Source organism: Trichechus manatus, unplaced genomic scaffold, assembly GCF_000243295.1.
Source record: "Trichechus manatus latirostris isolate Lorelei unplaced genomic scaffold, TriManLat1.0 scaffold00014, whole genome shotgun sequence".
NCBI lineage: Eukaryota > Metazoa > Chordata > Mammalia > Sirenia > Trichechidae > Trichechus > Trichechus manatus.
This window is the reverse complement of record NW_004443950.1, coordinates 415,753-437,934: the sequence shown is the minus strand read 5'-3', so window position 1 is coordinate 437,934 and position 22,182 is coordinate 415,753. Positions and strand designations below refer to the sequence as shown.

Here is a 22,182-nt window from a genome sequence, read left to right as displayed (position 1 = left end):
TAATTTGGCCAAAGTCAGTGGTGGAAATGGAATTTGAGGCCAGGCATTCTGGCTGAAGACTCTAGGGTGCTTCTGATGCCCAGATTTTGGGTATAAGCAGCTGAGTGCACACTATGTCATTTCCTGGGAGAAAGACACTGGGAAAAGATCATATTTGGGCTAAGGGTGATGAAGATCATGAGTTTGGTTCTGGACATGTTGGATTTAAGCTAGCTTTAAAGCATCTAAATGGAAATATTGAATAGACAGATATATGTGTTGGTCAGAGGAAAGATCTGGACATTTGAAATTCTGATATGTGCTCTAAAGTGCCCTCAAAAAAAATACCAGTTTACCTACTCACAGGAAATAAAGGATCGGGAGTTTTAAAAAACAACAAACTTACTTCCCAAGCTCCACCTCCAGAAATTGATTCAGTAGGAGTGCTGGGTGGGTTGGAGCCAGGTAATCTGAATTTTTTTAAAAAGTTTTCTAGGTGAATTCTATCAGTTACGTTTGTTGCTCTGTCACATCAAGGACACAGTGAAGAGTTGAATGTATAGAAAGGAACGAACTGGTAAGACTTGAATGAAGGAAGCCTAACGTTTTGAATTTAATTTCCAATACTTTCTTGTATGCAGTTGACTCTATTTTTTCCTTAGGTTGCTGCTTTTATCAGGATTCTGAATGACCTTCACCTTCCTGTCTTTTTGTTTATTTGTTTTTAGTCACTGCCCCTGATTTTTAATACTACCTTGTGTTTTTAAAAGCACTTTTCGTATATCTTGTTTGGTCTTAACCAATCATAATGATAGACAACTAGGGGTATGCTCCTATTTTAGAGACTGGAAATTAATAAGGGCTTATATTTATTGGGAGCCCTGGTAGTATAGTAGTTAAGAGCTATAGCTGCTGACCAAAAGGTCAGCAGTTTGAATCCACCAGCCACTCCTTAGAAACCCTATGGGGCAGTTCTCCTCTGTTCTACAGGGTCTCTATGAGTCAGAATCAACTCAGCAATGAGTATGTACATTTATTGAGTATTGAGTGCTTACTGTTAAACAATTTAAAGATTAAGTGACTTACCCAAGGCTTCAGGGCCAATGTGCACCACTTTCACTCACTATTCCCTTAACTAGTATCCCAGATCCCCCAGGTTGATCACTAGGCTCTCTGTGATGGTCCTTGAGGCTTAGGGGTGGGAATCTGTGAGCCAGGGAGCACACCTCATGCCAAGGTGTTATAATTGACAGCCATGTTCCAAAGTCCTAGAGCGCTGTGGAGTGTGGCTCAACTTGGGTTTCTCTCAGGAGATCATAAGGGAGGACCCAGCACCCAAGGGTAAGGAGGAACCCGAGTAAACTCTCTTTCCAGAGAGCTTTCTGGGGAGAGGCAAAACTCCCTTAGGAAAAATTGCTTTCTCCCTCCTCAGCAATATGGGGTGTAACTTTTCTAGTCAGAGGGGGAAAAAATCACAACATTACATTTTGCTTGCAAATCAAATACATGTTTACTATGAAAAAATAGGAAGATTAACAACACTTAGTTGGGCAATCACCCATAAAGAACCTTTGTCTTTTCAAGTGAAAACATTCAAATTTTAAATAGATCTTCCAAGTGCATTTCCCTATCTTTCCACCCAAGTCCTTGTCCACGGTGTCTGATCTGAGGGGATGGCCGGGACTCCACTGCTTATCCAATAATCTAGCTTCATCTTCTACTTTGGTGGGTCAGAAAACGGCTCCAACGCTGACAGCCTCCAATGTCGATCGCCCCCATCTGTAGGAAGATCCAGGACCAGGTTGAGCAGAGCATGGATGGGGGCCATCTGCCTGGTGAAACCACACTCACCAGGGTCATGTCCTCCAGGAGCTAGTTGTCTTTGTAAAGCCGCTACTGTGCCAGTGAACAACTGAGAATGCCTTTCACCAAGTGCTTCAGTACCGGCATTGTGCTTGACTCCGTAGTGTCCCTGAAGATGGTGATCTTGTGGTGATGAGTCATCACCAAGACCCCCATGGTGGTGAGTCGCTTGCTATGTTCTCAGCTCTGGGGAAGAAGAATATGGCAGGAACTCGTGGGGCATCCTGAGCTGTTTTGTTTGCCAGGCTGAGGGAGTCGGCCTCATGGCATGCCTGAGGGCAGCTCCTAAATGGAATCAATCGGTCTTGCTTGATTCCCTGGCATGCCTTTCTCCTAGCAAGCTCCCCATAGGCATATCCCACCATACCTTGCAGCCCTGCAACCTCTCCCTGTTGGTGTCCTCAGATCAGGTCCTGCTCACTGGCCACCATCTTGGTCTTCCTTTGCCTAGAAGATACTTGGTGACAGGGTAGAGCCAGATTGCCTTCCAGTTGCAGAGGCTCAACTCTGTGTGCCTGTCTCTGTACAAGTATAAAAATATTAATATGTTATAATTGTCAGCCTCATGCTATAAATGTCTGTTTTACAACTTTTTTCCCACTCAGTAGGGCATGGTTTTTCCTTGGTAGGTTTTGTTTCATGACATTTAAAGGCTGTAGTTAGCCATTTGGATGACTGTAGCACAGCATAATTAAGTATTCTGTTCAAAGCTGGATTGTTGATTGGCAATGGGTACTAGTGATGGTTGCACAACGTATTTAATGTAATTGGTGTCACTGAATTGTACATGTAAAAAATGTTGAATTGGCAAGTGTTGTATATATTTTTACAACAATAAGAAAATTAAATTTTTTTTGAAAGTTAGGTTTTTATTCCCTGATGGAGCAGAAGAAAAGTGGGGCATAGAACTCAAATTCTAGTAAAAAGACCAGACTTAATGGTCTGACTGAGACTGGAGGTACCCCAGAAGACATGGCCCCCAGACTCTTTGTTAGACCAAAACTAAAACCATTCCTGAAGCCAACTCTCCAGACAAGGATTAGACTGGACTATGGGACATAAAATGATACTCGTGAAAAGTGTGCTTCTTAGCTCAAGTAGATACATGAGACTAAATGGGCAGCTCCTGTCCGGAGGCAAGTTAAGAAGGCAGAAAGGGACAGGAGCTGGTTGAACGGACATGGGAAATCCGGGGTGGAAAGGAGGAGTGTGCTGTCACATTGTAGGGATAGCAACTAGGGTCACATAACAATGTGTGTATAACTTTTTATATGAGAAACTAACTTGAGCTGTAAACTTTCACTTAAAGCACAACGAAAAAAAAAAGTTGCTGAGGGTTTTTTTTAATTTAAGCAACAGTCATGAACATCCTTGCAAGTGTGGTTTTGTCGCATCTGGGATGATTTCCTGGCACAATTACTAGGTCAAAGGGCATGTGTAAAGCTTCTTAATTGCCAGAAAGGTCTTGCCAATTTACACTCTACCCGCCTCCCAGCAATATAGTGCAGCACCATTCCTAAATATTCCACAGCACTTGCCTTTTAATTTGTACTTCTTAGTGAGCTTTTTTCCTATATGTAATTTTACTCAGGAAAATGCCAGAATCAAGTCAATTCTATATAATTTCCCCTTACCCGAGCCCCTTAACAGAAGGTAGTGTTAGCTATAAAGACAAGTTTGTTTGTTTTATGAACTAGATAGGTCCCTAAATCAAGCTAGGATGGAAACTTCCTTGACAGTCTCTCCCTCTCCCCCCATACCCTGTGTTGCCTTTTGGCCACAACATCTTCAAACTGATATTACCCTTCCTTTCTAATTTCTAGTCAATGCCCAGAGATCAACAGGGAAGCTGGCTAAGATTAACCGCTTGAATCACTTAATCTTTATAGGCATTTTGTCCCCAGAGAGATGAGTGGTTTTATTTTGCCAGAACATCCAATAAGGTTGATCACTGGGCCATATAGCAGCACCTCCATGTCATGGCTGAGAAGACACACTCCTGGCCCTCAAGGGTGCTCCCTTGCGGGTCTGGAGGTGTTTAGGCAATTCTAACCTAAAAGCGGACCTGGAACATAACAGGAATGAGTTCTCAGCCTACTATCCATCAGTTCTTATAAGTCCATTTAAAAAGCTTTCTTTTTTCAACAGCTCTAGTACCCCAGGGGCTCAACTCTTCTTGCCCACATTTTATAGTGGCGCCAGTTCAGGATCTGAGTCCAGGCTTGGCAGGATGGTTTTTGGGGAGGAGCTTTGAACATAGGCCAAGGACTCCTGATTCCACTGGATGTCTTTCTCTCTCTAGTGCAGATACACAGTGCTCTGCTTTTTTTTTTTTTTTACTGTTGCTAATTTCTTTAGAAGCAGTCTCAAGTTACAGATGCTCTTTTCCTCTCCTTCCTGAATAATAGTATAGGAATTGTGCATTTAGGCTCAGTGCTGAAGGCCGTCAGTTTATATTCGTATAGCACTTACGTATTCATCATTAACCTTGTGATTCAGAATCCCTGTTGGGAAGACTAAAACTAAAGTAGTTAAATGGGTTTGTTTAAGGCCCGGATGGATGTGGAAGTAGGAGCTATGGTTAAGCCTCTGTTTTCAGCTCAGGGTTTGAACTGTTGCCCCGTGTGCTCCTCAGAGCTCACCAGCTTGCCCTAGGAAAGAGTTTGACACAAGCCTGTACATGTGCCCATGACTTGGTGATGACCTGTGGCCCTGTAGAGCTCAGCTGCAGTCAGGAAAAGAAATCAGTTTACTTCCCTGACTCTTGGAGGGCAGGGCAGAAGGAGGATGAATGATTATGAGACCTGGTTTCAGATGAATTTCATTATGAAACCAGTGATACAGGCTGGTGGTGCCAGGAAGCAACTGGGAGGAAGTTATAATGATCTGCCCCAGGGCTTACCGCTTACCAGCGTTTCTGTGACTCAGAGAAGGCTGCTCATGTTCCTGCTGGTGCCTCAGCAAGTTTCCCTGGGCAGGTCAGCTTGTTCATGAGACCTCCATCGTCTGCCTACCCCAATAAACCACAGAACAGCCCTGCAAAGCAGCTCTTTCCAAATACAGACTGAGCCAACTCCCTATTATGCCCTTTCGTCCTGTGTCGCCCGCTAACTTGGGTGCTTCAATCCCTCAGGTAAAGCATACGGCTTTACCTTACCCAGTTGGAGAGGTGTTTACTCTCTGTGCTGTAGAGAGAGACCAAGCCTGGAGTCAGAAAACCTAGCTGAATTGTGAGTAGGCTAAAGGCATCTTTTATTGAAGGCTTTCTCTGGGCCAGGCACAGTGCTCTGTGCTACGCAAAAAAAATTAGCCTGTTTCATCTTTCCAACAACATTATGAGATAGGCATTATTATTCCCATTTTCCAGATGAGGAAACCAGGGCTTTGAACCAGTTCGTTTTGGTCGACCCCCTGCTGAGAATTTGCATTTCCACCCCAATGTACTGAATCAGAACCTACATTTTAACAAGAGGTTCTGACTCAGTATGTCAGAGGGTAGAAATGCAAATTCTCAGCAGGGAGTCAAACCGAACCAAACCGATTCGAAGCACTGGAGGAAACTAAAGCTTCCATATTGTTCACACAATTTGTGCGGTCAGGTAAAAGGCATTATATGAATTTGAACCAAAGTCTTTTGGATTCCAAATCCCATGTGCTTAATCACTGACTTCCCTTCAGGATTTGAAACTGGTGCTGCTTTCTAGCTGTAGGACATTATATACGTTACTTACCTCTTTCAACGCCTGGCAGCCTCTAGTTTCCTGAGCTGTCAGAATGGGGGCGTTAATACCCATCTTGCAGGTGATTTCGTGAGGATTTGGATAGGAAAGCACTTAGCTGAGTGTTTCAGGCAGAGTTGGGTTTGAAGCTTGCTTCTGCCTGCCTGGGTTCATCTTCCTCTCTTGTGTTCTGCATCCAGCCAAATGTGGGTTAGAGGTGGTGGGGCCAGGCCCTCTGGTGCAACTGGAATACGTGGCCTGAGTGAGAGGCATGTCCGCCAGTAGTACATGACTATTGGCTTCCCCTTGATTCTTGGCACTGTGCCCTCTAAGAGTAGATGCACAGCCCAGATACTCTGCTACAAATGTTCGGAAGTGATTAATAGTGGAAGTGTGCCAGCAGACTTGAAATTGATGTGTGTTAAAAGAAAACTTGGGCCTACAGAAAAATAGATAAAGAAAACAAACAAACAAAACAACAACAACAACAACAAAACCCATTGCTGTTGAGCCAATTCCGACTCATAGCGACCCTAAAGGACAGAGTAGAACTGCCCCATAGAGTTTTCCAAGGAGCACCTGGTAGATTCGAACTGCCGACGTTTTGGTTAGCAGCTGTAGCTCTTAACTACTATGCCCACCAGGGTTTCCAAAGAAAACAAGTTACTGGTAGTTCCAATAATTGGGAAGGTTCATTTCCTTCCAGTCTTTTTTTCTGTGCATATTTACATGCACTATATATGCATTATACGCGTACTGTATATGTATTCTATATTCTGCTTGTTTTGTTTTGTTTTACCTCATAGGATAAGAACTTCCCTAGATAATTTTAAAACTCCGTTATAAATATCATTTTGCACAGCTGGGTAAATAACCCATGGAGTGAGTGAACTACAGCTTATTTAACTTTTGCCCTCTGTTTGAGATGATTTAACCTTTGCCAGATCATTCCTGGTCCTTCTAGCCTAAGGCAAAGCAAGACACCTCCAAAGAGTTTGCAAAGCTGTGTGCTGGAGGTAAAAGACAGAGCCACTGTGGGGATCTCATGGCCCCTGGGACCTGGAGCCGAATCAGGCCTAGATCCCTCTCTCCCCTTCACCTCCCTACCCCCAACTGACTGAGCATGTCACAGCCCAGGACTCCTCAGTGGGGATGTCGTCATGGAGGCAGGGCTGGTTACTAAGCAATCTTCTCTTTCTCACAGGCACATTCCAGCCTTCCCACACAGGAGCCTGCTGTATGTGTGAGCTTGGGCTGCTGCCTGGCACTGGGGCTCTAGGGGACTGAAGGCAGATATTTGAGGGAACACCATTTAAGCCTCTTTTTGCCCCCTTCCTGTCACTTTCCCAAAAAGTGACCAATGTCTAAACTTCTTTCACCTAACTTAGTTTTGTCTGTTTGTGAACTTCCTGTCAGTGGAATCATACGTGTGTCCTCTCTTGTATCTGGCATCTGTTACCCAACCTTATGTTTATAAAGATTCATTCATGTTGTTGCACATACTTGTAGCTGATTCATTTCATTGTGTGAATCTCCATTTCTATCCATTCTATCTTGATGGACATTGGGCTGTTTCTAGTTTTTAGCTATTATGAATACTGCTGCTATGAACCTTCTAATACATGTCTTTGGGTGAATGTATTTTTGTTGGGTCTGTATATCAGAGTGGAATTGCTGGATCTTGGAGAATGTGTATATTCAGTTTTTTGTTTTTAATAATATTTTATTTCATTTTTGGTGAAGGTTTACATAGCCGTTTAGGTTCCCATTCAACAATTTCTACACAAATTGTTCAGTGACACTGGTTTCCTTCTGTATATTCAGTTTTAGTATATACTGCCAAACAGTTTTCCAAAGTGATTGTACAATGTTATACTCCCATATCAGACTTCTACTTTATTATATTATATTCCTGTGTGCTATTTGAATACTTTATCATTTTACATTACTTTCATAAGTAAAAAAAAAAACAACTCATCTATTATCCCTTATATTACAGAAAGATTATTTTTATACTAAAGTAGTAATAATAATAAAAATCAGAGACTAAATGACAGCTTTTCCAAAAAGGATAGTTGGGAGACCTTTCCACAGTGTTTACATGTGCACAGCACTGTCCTTGGGGTCCTTTTTTTTTGCTGCAGTAAAACTGGGAGCACTAGTGTCTGGGCTGGCACTAAGGGAGGCACTGGGCCAGAGCATGATGCTGATGGGGCAGGACCCAGGGTGTGGCCCCTAGCAGGTCCCTTGATTTCATGGTTTGGCCACCAGGAAGGGCAGGTAAGAACATTGGCCATGCTCATGGATAAGAAGACTTAATATTGTGAAAACGTCAATACTACCCAAAGCAATCTGTAGCTATAATGCAATCCCAGTCCAAATTCCAACAGCATTCTTTAATGAGATGAAAAACTAATCATAAACTTTATATGGAAGGGAAAGAGGCCCCAGATAAGTAAAGCATTATTGAAGAAGAAGAACAAAGTAGGAGGCCTCACACTACCTGGTCTCAGAACCTACTATATAGCCACGGTAGTCACAACAGTGTGGTACTGGTACAACGATAGACATATAAACAAATGGAACAAAATTGAGAACCCAGACGTAAATCCATCCACCTATGGACAGCTGATCTTCAACAAAGGGTTAAAGTTCATTAAATGGGCAAGAGACAGTCTCTTTAACAAATGGTGCTGGCAAAATTGGATGTCCATCTGCAGAAAAATGAAACAGGACCCATACCTCACACCATATACAAAAACGAACTCAAAATGGACCAAAGACCTAAATATAAAACCTAAAACTATAATCAACATCGTGGAAGAAAAATAGGGACAACATTAGGGGCCCTAATATACGGCAGAAATAGAATACCAAACATAGCTAAAAATGCACAAATGGCAGAAGATGAACTAGATAAATGAGACCTCCTAAAAATTAAACACTTATGCCCATCAAAAGACTTCTCCAAAAGAGTAAAAAGAGGACCTACGACTGGGGGAAAAATATTTAGCTATAAAATATCTGACAAGGGTCTAATCTCTGAAATTCATAGAAAACTTCAATACTTCAACAACAAAAACACAATCTAATTTAAAAATGGGCAAAGGATATGAACAGACACTTCACCAAAGAAGACATTCAGGTGACTAACAAACACATGAAGAAATGCTCATGATCATTAACCATTAGAGAGATGCAAATCAAAAGTATGATAAGATAACATCTCACCCAGGCAATAATGGCACCAATCAAAAAAACAGAAAATAACAAATGTTAGTGAGGTTGAGGGGAGATTGGAACTCTTATACACTGCTGATGGGAATGGAAAATGGTACAACCACTATGGAAAATGGTAGAAAACCAAACCAAACCCATTGACATTGAGTTGATTTTGAACTCATAGTGACCCTATAGGACAGAGTAAAACTGCCCTACAGGGTTTCCAAGGAGCGGCTGGTGGATTTGAACTGTTGACTTTTTGGTTAGCAGCTGAGCTCTTAACCAGTGTGCCACCAGGGCTCTGGAAAATGGTAGGGCGCTCCTTAAAAAGCTAGAAATACAAATACCATATGATCCAGCAATCTCACTCCTATGTATATACCCTAAAGAAATAAGAGCTGTGACACAAATAGACATTTGCACACCCATGTTCATTGCAGCATTATTCACAATAGCATAAAGATGGAAACAACTTAAGTGTCCATCAATGAATGAATGGCTAAACAAACTGTGGTACATACACACAATGGAATACTATGCAACGATACAGATAACGACTCCATGAAACATCTCACAACATGGATGAATCTATGCTTAGTGAAATAAATCACAAAAGGACAAATATTGTTTGAGACTACTATTACAAAAAAAACAAGAAAAGGTTTGTACACAGAAAAAAAATTATTTGATGGTTATCAGATATGGGAGGGGGAGAGCGGGAAAAATTACTAACTAGAGAGAAGACATATGTTAATATTGGGGGATATGGGGGAAGTCAGCACAACATGACCAAGGCAAAGGAAGACATTGAGAAGAATGCAAGAACAAAGAGCAATTACGGTAATTACTATAACATAGACAATCCTGCAACAATAGTATTAAACAATAATCTACAAATGGGGAGGTGGGGCCAAGATGGCGGAGTAGTCAGACGCTTCCGGTGGAACCTCTCACAACAAAGACCTGAAAAAACAAGTGACTCGATTATATATGACAATCTGGGAGCCCTGAATATCAAAGGCAAAGTTGAGGAACCAGACTGAGTAGCAGGGGGAGGGAGAGATGGTTCGGAAGCAGCGAGGAGTTACCAGACCTGACCCGGCGAGTGCCTGAGCCCTTCAGGCCTGATCAGCTCATGGGTGAGTGGTGAGGCAGGCAAGCAGCAGTGCTCAGGCATTTTCTGCACCGGGAGAGACCCAGCAGCAGACAGTCTACTTGGCCACCCAGAACCAGTGAAAAGCAGCCCTTGATTGGTGAAAGATAAGTACTTGCGTCCGGCCTACCGCATGGATCAAAAACACCCCCATTAGGGAAAAATCTCTCTCCCATTTACCTCCTGGCTCCCTGTTCTGCACTGGGTCCCGGACTGGTTTCAGCAATTGCCGAGTCCCCTGGGCTGGAAGTAGGATCCGTCACATGCCCTGAGCCATTTTCCTGGTCTTGGAGAGTGAACAAATTAACAAACGGGAAAAAATAAACTGCTGGCTCCCCTAAGCCAGGAACTCAGGGTAGGCACAGCTCCTTTGCCTAGGCACAGGCATAAGGGATCCATGGATTGTGAGTGCCTTTCCCCCTGTATAGACTTGTGTGGGCCCATTTCAACAGCGTAGGCCCTCATTACCTCAGTACAATAGGGTATATACCTGAAGTCTAACTTCAACTGTTTCAGCTGTGAAGTGGCAGGTTCATGACATTTACACTGCTCTGTCCATTAAGCAGGGTCTTCATCTACCCACATCAGGGGCCTGAGGACTCGTGGCTCCACCTACGCCACCTAGCCACCTGCGATAGGGGCCCATGAATAAGAGGTGCCCCCAGTCCTTACAGCCAACAGCATTAGGTGCTCATAGTCCGGCTGGAAAAACCCATCTACCTACACACTGTAGGGAACAGGGACACTCCTTCCTCCTGCACACTCGGGGGCAGCTGTCACCCCCTGCCTTGCTCAGAGTGTGTCCCCCTGCTGCAGCCAGATGCCTGTGCCTACACCAATCACCCATTCCTGTCTAGGACTGTTAAGTGAGAACCTGCACCTCATACTTGGTGACTATCTACCTGGGCACCTGAGCTGAATCCATACAGGAGGAGTGGGCGGACTCCTGAGCTCACATACCTAGTAACAGATCTAACCACCTGGTGACAGGACATTAGAGGTTCAAAGCTGCCAGTAATCAAACTAGCTCACACAAGCAGCCTATTTGGACATATCAAAACATAACAAGAAGCTAGGACACGGTAAGCAAACATAAAATAAATATAATAACTTATTGATAGCTTAGAGAGAACAGTCAATATCAAACCACAAAAAGAGGCAGACCATGATGGCTTCAGCAACTCCCAAAATAAAGAATCTAGAAATTTTCCAGAGGGGGAAAATTTCGTGGAATTACCAGAGGCAGAATATAAAAGATTAATATACAGAACTCTTAAAGAGATTGGGAATGAAATTAATCAAAATGCAGAACACTCAAGAGAGGAAATTAAAAAGATTAGAGAAGAGCATAATGACAAATTTAATAGGCTGCAAGAATCCGTAGAGAGACAGCAATCAGAAATCCAGAAGATTAGCAATAAAATTTCAGAATTAGACAACTCAATAGAAAGTCGTAGGAGCAATAATCTACAAATGGATGGATACATATGTAGATAGGTATGCTAAAGAGGTGAGGGAGTGTCTCAGGGAGCACACCCACCTGCAGATATAGGTTTGGTTGTGGATGTTTTACATGCATATTAATATAGACAATAGAGCACACAAGGGGCACGGTCATGGAAACTTCTTAAACATAACCAAACACCTCATTGGACAAAGTTTCTAGGCTTGAAGGCAAAGGACCATAGACTCAGGGGACATCTATGTCAATTGGCACAACATAGTTCATAAAGACAATGTTCTGCATCCTACTTTGGTGAGTAGCGTCCAGGGTCTTAAAAGCTTACTAGAGGCCCTCTAAGATACAACTACTGGTCTCGTCCTGTCCAGAGCAAATGAGAGTGAAGAAAACCAAAGACTCAAGGGAGCAGTTAGTCCAAATGACTAACAGAGCACATGCACCACAGCCTACACGACCCTGAGACCAGAAGAAATAGATGGTGCCTGGCTACCACTACCGACCACTCTGACTAGAGTCACAACATAGGGTCCTGGACAGAGCAGGAGAAAAATGTAGAACAAAAAATCAAATTCACAAAAAAGAGTAGACTTAGTGGTCTAACAGAGACTGAAGGAAAGCCCTAGAGTATGGCCCTAAGTCACCCTTCTGACCTAGAACTGAAGCCATTCCCAGAGACTACCTTTCAGCCAAACAATAGACAGGCCCATAAAATAATAACACCCAAGAGAAACATGTTCCTTAGAACAATCAACTATATGAATCAAAAGGACAAAATTTGCCCAAAAGCAAAGATGCGAAGGCAGGAAGGGGTAGAAAATCCGGACAAGAGGAAACAGGGAACCCAGGGTGGAAATGGGGAGAGTTCTAACACATTGAGGGGAATGCAGCCAATGTCATGGAACATTTTATGTACAAACTATCGAATAGGAAACTAATTTTTTCTGTAAACTTTCACCCAAAGCACAATAAAAAATTTAAAAAAGAAGAACATTGATTGTGAATACTCCAGCATATCTTGGAGTCAGGCAGACCCGGCTTCTGAACCTCCTTTGCTTATCTTTGCAAAGGGCCTAATACTTGCCAGGATAGGGTAGTTGTAAGGATAAAATGGGACCAGTGTCTGGCTTGGTGAATGGTAACTAACTCAGAGTGCTTGTTTAAAGGGTGGCGAGCAGGGGGGATTCAGAAGGAACATGACAAACTAAAACAACCAGAGGTTGTTCAGAGTGATCTGTGTGCATATTGCATGTACGTGGGTTCATGGCCTTTGGAAATGCTGAAAATCTTCTGCCTCCAGCAGTGACCTTCAGTCAGCCCTATGTCTCATGAGGCCACCTGGACAAATGTCACTGAATGCCTGTAATCTTGGTTTTCTGACCTCACGAACAATGAAAGGGGGTTTTGCCCACACACTGACCATAGAGTGGCCCTCACTCGAGGTCAGACTTGGAAGCCCCATCTGAAACTTGTTTAGTCAGCAAGTGCAGGCCCCCAGGTCACACTGCTGGTCAGAGGAAGTGAGCCAAGTCCCCCTCCTGCAGCTTCTTGGTTGCAGTCCTTGGTCCAGTCAGGGGACTCTCATCAGGTCTTGTTTCCCTTTGGGTAGTCCCTTCTTTTTTTTTTTTTATTGTTGTAGTTTAGATGAAGTTTACATTTCAACTTAGTCTCCCATACAAAAATTTATACATACATTGTTATGTGACCCTAATTGCTCTCCCAATACTGTGATAGCACACTCCTCCTTTCCACCCCGGATTCCCCATGTCCATTCAACCAGCTCCTGTCCCTCTCTGCCTTCCCATCTCACCTCCAGACAGAAGCTGCCCGTTTAGTCTCTTGTATCTACCTGAGCTAAGAGGCACACTCCTCACGAGTTATCACTTTATGTCCCACAGTCCAGTCCAATCCCTGTCTGAAGAGTTGGCCTCAGAAATTGTTTTAATTCTGGGCTGATAGAGAATCCAGGGGCCATGCTTTCTGGGGTTCCTCCAGTCTGAGTCAGACCATTAAGTCTGGTCTTCTTACTAGAATTTGAGTTCTGCACCCCACCTTTCTCCTGCTCCATCAGGGACTCTGTTGTGTTCCCTGTCAGGGCGGTCGTTGGTGGTAGCCAGGCACCATCTATTTCTTCTGGTCTCAGAAGTCCATTCTTAATACTCTCTTTTTTCCCTTCCCCACAGTAGTTTTCACAGGCTGCCCTGGGCAAGAGTTAGCCCTCCTTAGCACTGATGACAACGACTTTGCTGTGCTGAATGATGGAACAGTCCGGGTGAAACACCATGTCCACCTGCAGGATGGGAGAAGGACGTTCTCTGTGCATGCCCAGAATGCTGATGGCCAGGAGCCCTTGGTCGCTGTGGCTGTTGTCAGCCAAGTTAAGCCTTCAGAGGAGGTAGTGTTAGCCCAGAGTTTTGTCCACAGCTGTGGGCATGGGTACTGATCTACATAGTAGATCACTTGAAGCTACCCAGAGGGGCTGCTAGAGAGTTAGGGCAGTGGAGCAAAGGGCTGCCTGTGAGTAACCACCCTGGGAAAGCCCAGTGCCCTTTCTCCCTTGGATTTTCTCTCCCACCTTCCTCTGCTTATTTCTCATGTCATATAGGTAAACCCTCCTCCCCCTAAAACAAACAAAAACAAGAACAAATCCATTGCTGCTGAGTCGATTACAACTCATAACGACCCTATAGGACAGAATAGAAGAGTACAAGGAGCGGCTGGTGGATTCGAACAACCGACATTTTTGGTTAACAGCTGAAGGCAATTCTAACATAGGACTGCCAATCCCATGAGTCTCTGGGAAGACAGACCTGAGACACTTGGCCACACTTCCTTTTTCTTTTTTTTTGGGTGAAAATATACACAACAAAACATATACCCATTCAACAATTTTTATATATACAGATCATTGACAGTGGTTACATATTTCACATTGTCGCCATTCTCCCTATCTTTGCAGATATTGTTTTACCACCATTAACTTAGACTCTGCCCTTTCAAGTTCTCATCTGTGTTTTAGAATTACTGTTGTCCAAACCAAAACAACCAAACTTGTTGCTGTCGAGTCGATTCCAGCTCATAGTGACCCTATGGGACAGAGTAGAACTGCCCCATAGGGTTTCCGAGGAGCACCTGGTGGATTTGAACTGCCAACGTTTTGGTTAGCAGCTCTTAACCACTACGCCACCAGGATTTCCCTACTGTTGTCCATTTAATCTCATATAGATAATTCTTTAAAAAAGCGTAATGCTCAAGGCGAACATTCTTTATTAAAAGAGCTAAATTGTTGTTTCTTTGTTTCTTTGAATTTAATTTTTTAATGGCTAATATATCTACATGGTTTAAAAATTTTAAATATAAAGTTATGTAATGAAAAATCTCTCCTTGCCTGCCTCCATCTGCCTAATTTCCTCTCTACCCCTCCAAGAGAAAACATAGATAGCCACTGTTACTGGTTTATCTTCCCTTCCAGATTTTATTTTATAGATATTGAAGCAGATATAAAAATAGACTATTCCCCCTCTCCTTTATGCAAAAGCTAACATACTAGTCATATGTCTGCACCTTTCTTTTTATACTTAATATAGCTACACAATTCCTACTCCCTACTCGTAGATAACCGCTGTTATTAATTTCTCCTGCATCCTCACAGACTTTGTCTATTTGTATGTAAGCAAACATGAGTCATGTCTTTTTTTTTTATATATATTAATCTATTTATTCAAGTTTTCTCATATATATTCCAATTTGGTTTTATAGTTTTCTTGAAATAGGTCCTTGTATATTTCTTACTAGGTTTAGTAATAGGCATTTAACAAGTTTTTTTTTGCCATTATGAATGGGATTTTTAAAATCTTACATTTTCTTTTTTTTTTAATTAATGTAATTAAATGAAGTTTACATTTCACGTTAGTTTCCCATACAGAATTTTTTTTTTTAACATTGTTATGAGACCCCAACCGCTCACGCCATTCTGCGACAGTGCACTCCTCCCCTCTGCCCCTGATTCCCCATGAACATTCAACCAGCTCCTAACTCTCTCTGCCTTTCCCTCTCACCTCTGGACAGAAGCCGCCCCTTTGGTCTCTTACATCAACTTGTCTAAGAGGCACATTCCTCACGAGTATCACTTTATGTCCCCCAGTCCAGTCCAATCCCTGTCTGAAGAGTTGGCCTCGGAAATTGTTTTAGTTCTGGGGTGATGGAGAGACCAGGATAATGTCTTATTTTTAATACCTTTTTACACAAAAGGTAGAACAATGCCAGGTACAAAATAAGCATGATAGGAAGCTGTTCTTTATCTTGCTCTTTTCAGTTAGCAGTATGTATCAAAGATCTTTCCATGTCAGTACATAGAGAGCGCCTCGTTCCTCATTTTTGGAGCTGCATAGAATTCTGCTAGATAGATGTACCATAGTGTATTTAATCAGTCCTCTGTAAGTCAGCACTTACGTTGTTCCCAAGCTTCTTTTTGCAATAGACTCATCTAGTTCTTTCTCCACACCCTTAACTCCTATAAATGAGGGGGTGCTGGGGTGTGTTCCTATGTTTGCACATCTAGGTTAAGGGGGTCTTCTCTTCTTGCAGGAGGAGAAGGCATTGAAGAGCTTCCCATCCAAACGTATCTTACGAAGACGCAAGAGGGAATGGGTGGCCCCGCCAATTTATGTCCCTGAGAATGGCAAGGGTCCCTTCCCCCAGAGGCTATATCAGGTATGACTATGCCTTCTTCCTAGGAGTCATTGGTGGCTGCTGGGACTCTGTCCAGAGACTGAATATGTAGTTTCTCACCACTAGGCCTGCAGAGGGACTCCTCCTTCTTAGGGGCAGAGTCTGATAAGGCGATTCTGAGGCTTCCACTCCAACAGAGTTCTTTGCTGCAATTGTGAGACATTTGTCACTTTGTCAGTTGCCACTTTCTTTTGCTTCCAGCTCAAATCTAATAATGACAGAGGTACCAAGATTTTCTACAGTATCACAGGGCCTGGGGCTGATAGCCCCCCCGAGGGTGTCTTTACCATAGAGAAGGAGAACGGCTGGATGTTGTTGAATAAGCCACTGGACCGAGAGATGATCGCCAAGTATGAGGCAAGTAGCCTTTAGCATCCAATGTAAATGTCCCATCAGGGGACAAAAAGCAGGGCCCTGTTGGGGAGGGTAGCCACAGGCTGATCTCAGACTTGTGTGCCCACAGCTTTTTGGCCACGCTGTGTCTGAGAATGGTGCCTCAGTGGAGGAGCCCATGAACATCTCCATCATTGTGACTGACCAGAATGACCATAAGCCAAAGTTCACCCAGGGTGTCTTTAGAGGGAGCGTCTTAGAGGGAGTACTCCCAGGTAAGAGTATTGGGGAGGGCACAGCTGTGGATCTGCTGGGCCCAAACCTGGCCTTGCGTTAAATTCTGGAACCATCTGGAGGTCAGCCTAGACACTTAAAGGCTAGAAGACCTCTCTGCACCTGATTTCCTTGGTTGTGCATCAGATCACCTGGGGTCTTTTTAAACATTCAGATTCCCCCTGAAAGATTCCTGAACCAGAGTGATTCTGGGGGAGAGCCCTAGAATCTGTATATTTAAAATTTTCCCAGAAGATTCAGATGATCAGCCAGATTTGTGAACCACTAGCTTCATAGCTGCGAAGACCTAAATTTGAATTTTGACTTTGCCTCTTTACCAGCTATAGCCCTGGGCAAGTTCTTGACCCTCAGAATCAACCCTTACATCTGAAAATGGGAATAATATCTACCTTGAGTGATTGTGAAGATTAGAAATAGTATGTGAATTCTGCTATGTAATATAAGCAACTACATGGAAAGCAGCAAAGGCTGCGAGGTGTTAGAACATGGTTTTTAAGACAGCTCAAAATAAATTGCCATGGCTTGAGAAGAGGGTGGCAGGGGGCCAGCAGAAGACTAGGAAGTAGGTGTGTATCAATGACCTCATGAAGATAGGTGCTGGTGGAGAGGGTTCCTCCTCTTCCTTCCTCTCTGAGATGTGGAGAACTACAGATAAGTGTGAATTGGTTAGACTGCCAATAACAAAAACCCCCACAATAAGAAACAGTGCCTTAAACAAGATAGAAGCTTTTTTTTTCTTTTTTCTTCTTACATTCATGATGTCTAAAGGTAGTCACCTCAAGGTGGAATAGTGCTTCATAATGTTGGGAAACTAGGTTGGAGACCTTGTGGGGCAAAGAGCTGCTTTGGGTGAAATAGTGGAATAGCTTGGGTGGAATAGCTCCTTTTATCTTGTTGCTCTGCTGTTTCGGCTTCTGTTCTCAAGGTTATCTCAAGGTGGTTGCTTCTGGAGCTCCAGTCATTACATCTGGAAGGAGGGAAGGGGTGGGAAGAACAGCCCCACACTCCTAAGAACACTTTCTCCAAAGTTCTCATTTGTCAGAATTATTCTCACGGCCACAGCTACCTGCAAGGGAGGCTTGGAAATAGTCTTTATTCCCGGTGAGCCTGTGACCAGCCTACAATGAGGATTCTGTTTCTAAGGAGGAAGGAGAGAATGGAAAAAATGGGCACCAACTAGCAGTCTCTGCCACAAAGTAGCAGATGAGTCCAAGCCAGTAGGCAGGGAGGGAGGAGCTTCTCAGAGTTCCAGAAGTGGGCAGGGCTGGACTCAGAGTTGGGAGGGAAGACTGCTCACTCATCTCTTCTCCAATCCTGTTTCCTTCCAGGTACTTCTGTGATGCAGGTGACAGCCACAGATGAGGATGATGCCATCAGCACCTACAATGGGGTGGTAGCTTATTCCATCCATAGCCAAGAGCCAAAGGACCCACATGAACTCATGTTCACCATCCACCGGAGCACAGGCACCATCAGTGTCATCTCCAGCGGCCTGGACCGGGAGGTGAGTGGCCCTGAGAGAAAGTGCTGCCTACCCAGGCTTGCCTGGACTGGGGCCCGGCACTCGAGCAGAAACCCCTGTCCCTGCTCTCAAAGCCTATGAAAGAGCAGTGGGGACCCAAGTCAGCTGGGGTGGCTGCTGCTGTGTTCACATGCTGACATCCCACAGCTCTCTTGGGCCAATGGCCCACTGCCAAACAATCTTGTTAATTCTCCTCCGAGGCTGAGAAGGCAGCTGTAAAATGCAGACGTTTGGTATTTTTTTTGTAGGTTTTCTCATTTCCTCTCAGAATGGCTCACTTAGTGTGCACATAGCCCAGATTTGTCCCTTGTGTGCTACAAAGTAGAATTAGCTCCATGGATATTAGAATTGCCTCCTGTTTCCTAATTAATACCTTTGCCCAAATCCCCACTTTAAGTTCCCATTCTGGACTAGCCAGTGGTCAGGGGACAATGCCCAGACTTCCCCAGGACAGGCCCAGGAGAAATGTTTGTACCAGCATTCTCCTCCCACATACCACCCTTTGCTTCTGTTCTTTCTGGCAGTGGGGAGGGTCAGGACAAGGAGCCAAAGAGAGGGCATTGTGAGAAGGAAGGTGAGAGGATGCAAGAAATACTCCCTTACACCTAAAGCTGTGTTTAGCGGAGCCCAGGCTGAGGCACCCCTCAGACTGAACTCGCAGTGGGCTTCTACTCTCCTCTTTCTCCCCAGAAAGTACCTGAGTACACACTGACTATTCAGGCCACAGACATGAATGGAGACGGCTCCACCACCACGGCAGTGGCCATAGTAGAAATCCTTGATGCCAACGATAATGCTCCCACGTTTGACCCCCAGAAGGTAAAGCCCCTTCCTTCTTCCTTTTTCAAATAATGAAGGCCTGGGGGAGAGGAAGACATGACGTTTTAACGACATTTGAGCTTCTGTTAAGGGAGATAGAAAAATTCGGGATGGTGATGATGGAACGACCTGATGAACATACTTACTGTCACTAAACTGCATGTACATGTGAAGATGGTTGAAATGGCAAATGCTTTGTTACCTATATATTTGCTACAATTTAAAAAAAGGAAAAAAAAAACTAGGGAAGCAGGGAACAAACGTATTTCTTTAGGATTAAATTACCTTTTGCTCTATAGAGAGTAGTTTAATACAACAGTGATATTAAAAAACAAACTAAGCCTGTTGCCATCGAGTTGATTCCAACTCACACTGACCCTACAGGACAGAGTAGAACTGCTACATAGGGTTTCCAAGGAGCAGCTGGTGGATTTGGACTTGCTGAACTTTTGGTTAACTGCTGAGCTCTTAACTACTGCACCACCAGGGCTCCAACACTGATTTTAGGGCATCAGAATAAGTACTTTTCCATTGTCTGTTCCTATACAATTTACCTTCATAAAGCAAATTTATATTGATAAAAAACAGGTTTGCAAAATTTAAAGGCTGAAATATATAATAAATATATTTTCCGGTTAAAAAAAAAGGACAAAGGGTTTTTCTTCCTAAGGAAACTCCAAAACCAGCCTGCATTGGTTCAAGTCCCAGCCCCGCACCTACTAGCTGTGTGACCTGAGGCAAGCTACTTAACCTCTCTGTGCCTCTAATCTGTGAAATGGAGACGATGATAATAACTACCATACTGTTCCGAGTTTTAAATGAGATAATCTATGTAAAGTTCTTAACACAATGTCTGATACATAATAAGGACTCTATACGAAATTCTTTGTTGATATGAAAACATCCATTTGCCTTGCCCACCTTCCTCAATGAATGCTTGTATACCTCCAGTGACAGAGGACTCAGTGCCATTCAAGCTGGCCCCCTTCTGGTTTTAGACAGCTCTGGCCTCTGGACATTTCTCCATTATGTTGAAGCCTCACTAAAAATTTGTTCTGAGCAGCTGATTTCCCAGCCTTTGCCACCTGTCCTGGAGCCCCCCAAAAAAGTTCCTGGTCAGTGCCCCAGAGTCAGGCACCTAGCCCTTCTTGCCATCTTCCTTACATCTTTCTCATCGCATCTAGACAGGTGGCTACACATGGCAGGGGCTTGGGCACCCAGACCAGAGAGATCCTTCTGCATGCATCAGCCCTGGGTGTAGGTCAGGTGGGCCCAAGATTGGTCTGAGCTGACCAGAGCTATGAGGCTGGTACTTGGGATATTCTGTACCTGGTGTGTGCCCTGAAAACCTGAGAAGTGGGTTGGGTGGTCCAGGAGACAGTGAGGAACATGGGGTTCCCTGGAGTTGGCTGAAGATTCACAGCTGCAAAGAGTGGAACAGTCTCTGGATAGTTGTTATACTCTCAGCTCTGAACATGCTGTGCTTTGCACATTGACAGTACGAGGCCTGGGTGCCTGAGAACGCGGTGGGTCACGAGGTGCAGAGGCTGACAGTGACCGATCTGGACTTCCCCAAGTCACCGGCATGGCGTGCTACCTACCGAATTGTGGGAGGTGATGACGGGGACTATTTTAACATCACCACCGATCCCGAGAGCAACCAGGGTATCCTGATGACCAGGAAGGTGAGTCAGTTCTGGCTTAGACAAGGGTTACTCCTAGGGCAGCCACTCTGCAGCTTCTAGGAAGGCCACACCTGCCCTAACTGTAGGAAGCGGTATGATGGGCCACCTGCCTCAGACCATTCAGGAAGGAGTGGACCAGGCCAGTGCCTTCCAACACTGTTCTGTCCTCTCTTGTATAGGGATCCCTTTGTTCAACTAAATCTTACATAGGCGCCCAATTCATAAAACAGCTAAGAGTTGCTGATCTAACTGAAGCAGAAGAGTGCAGTCCCTCCTCCCAGATACCAGGGTCCAGCAGCTGCCCCTAATCAGTCTTCTGATGAGAAGAGTCTCCCAAAAGCAGAAGTTATCTGTTTTATTTGATTCATGCTTCTTTTGCATTATCCGATACCACATATCTTGGTGTTTGAATAGTGAAATCTCTAAAATTACTTAGTAGGGAGGCGTACCCTTGCCTCTCAAAAAGTCTTTGAATAAAATTGATGCGTCAAGAAGATGAGCCTTGTCTTTCTTTGATTTCTTTTACCTCCTGGTTTATTACAGAGAATGCTCCAGTTTGAGAAGCAGCATTTTATTTAATACTTTTAAGAGTATTCTCAAATTTTTCATAGGATTCAATGTCCTCTTTTTGCAACAAATAGTTGGTAATGCCTCTTTTACATGCTGAAATGAAATTCATTTATAATATAACTTACCCAATCCATAGAATTCCTAGAAACATAGCTGTTCTAATGGTAAAATAAAGGAGAAATTTACAGGAAAGTTACTGATGATGAAATATTTTAGTATGTAAACCTTTGGGCACAACTACACTAGACATCGTAACGAAGTGGTGAGTTACTTGCATCTATTTGTAGAATCATCTGCATGCAGTGGATACTGTAGGTCGCCCTGATGACTCAGATACTTAAATGGTATTGATGCCTTTGTGGTGATTTTCCAGAGCTGCGAATAAACAACTTTTCAGAAAGCCCTGAGCAAATCAAAGTACAAGCTTCCCTCAGACATTGCATTCCTAGAAAATTTACTATATGTTAAAACCACACCAAAAAACTTGGATTATATGTAAAACATATTCTAAACTCCAATTACAAACAAGTTTTTCACACCTAAAAATGTCTAAGGGGATATTGAAAAGGCACATGGAACATGGGACAGTAACATTGTAGGACTTGGCATTCCTGCCCCAGCCTCTAAGTGCCAGTTGCACCCCCAGTCATTATGACAACTAGAAATGCCTCCCCAAGTTTCACCACCCGCTTAAGAACCAGTGCTCTAGAACTTACTAGTCAAATTGCCTTTAGGGTATTAGGATAGGTCCCACTGGATGTCCGCTTAGGAAACACAGGAGGCTTTATGGAACAGGGTGCAGCATTGCTGCTGGTGGGATCTCACACCCACAT

The 22,182-nt window shown here is 43.7% G+C and overlaps 1 protein-coding gene across 1 annotated transcript in view; it reads left to right on the top strand.

The window, feature by feature from the left end:
• The window catches only part of CDH3 (cadherin 3), a 49,052-nt gene that overhangs the window by 14,906 nt on the left and 11,964 nt on the right, over window positions 1-22,182 (top strand). Inside the window, exons 3-9 of the mRNA XM_004371452.1 lie at window positions 13,582-13,712; window positions 15,983-16,108; window positions 16,328-16,483; window positions 16,590-16,734; window positions 18,082-18,257; window positions 18,966-19,094; window positions 20,594-20,779. Coding sequence (XP_004371509.1) covers window positions 13,582-13,712; window positions 15,983-16,108; window positions 16,328-16,483; window positions 16,590-16,734; window positions 18,082-18,257; window positions 18,966-19,094; window positions 20,594-20,779 — 1,049 coding nt within the window. The remainder of the gene's footprint in view (window positions 1-13,581; window positions 13,713-15,982; window positions 16,109-16,327; window positions 16,484-16,589; window positions 16,735-18,081; window positions 18,258-18,965; window positions 19,095-20,593; window positions 20,780-22,182) is intronic.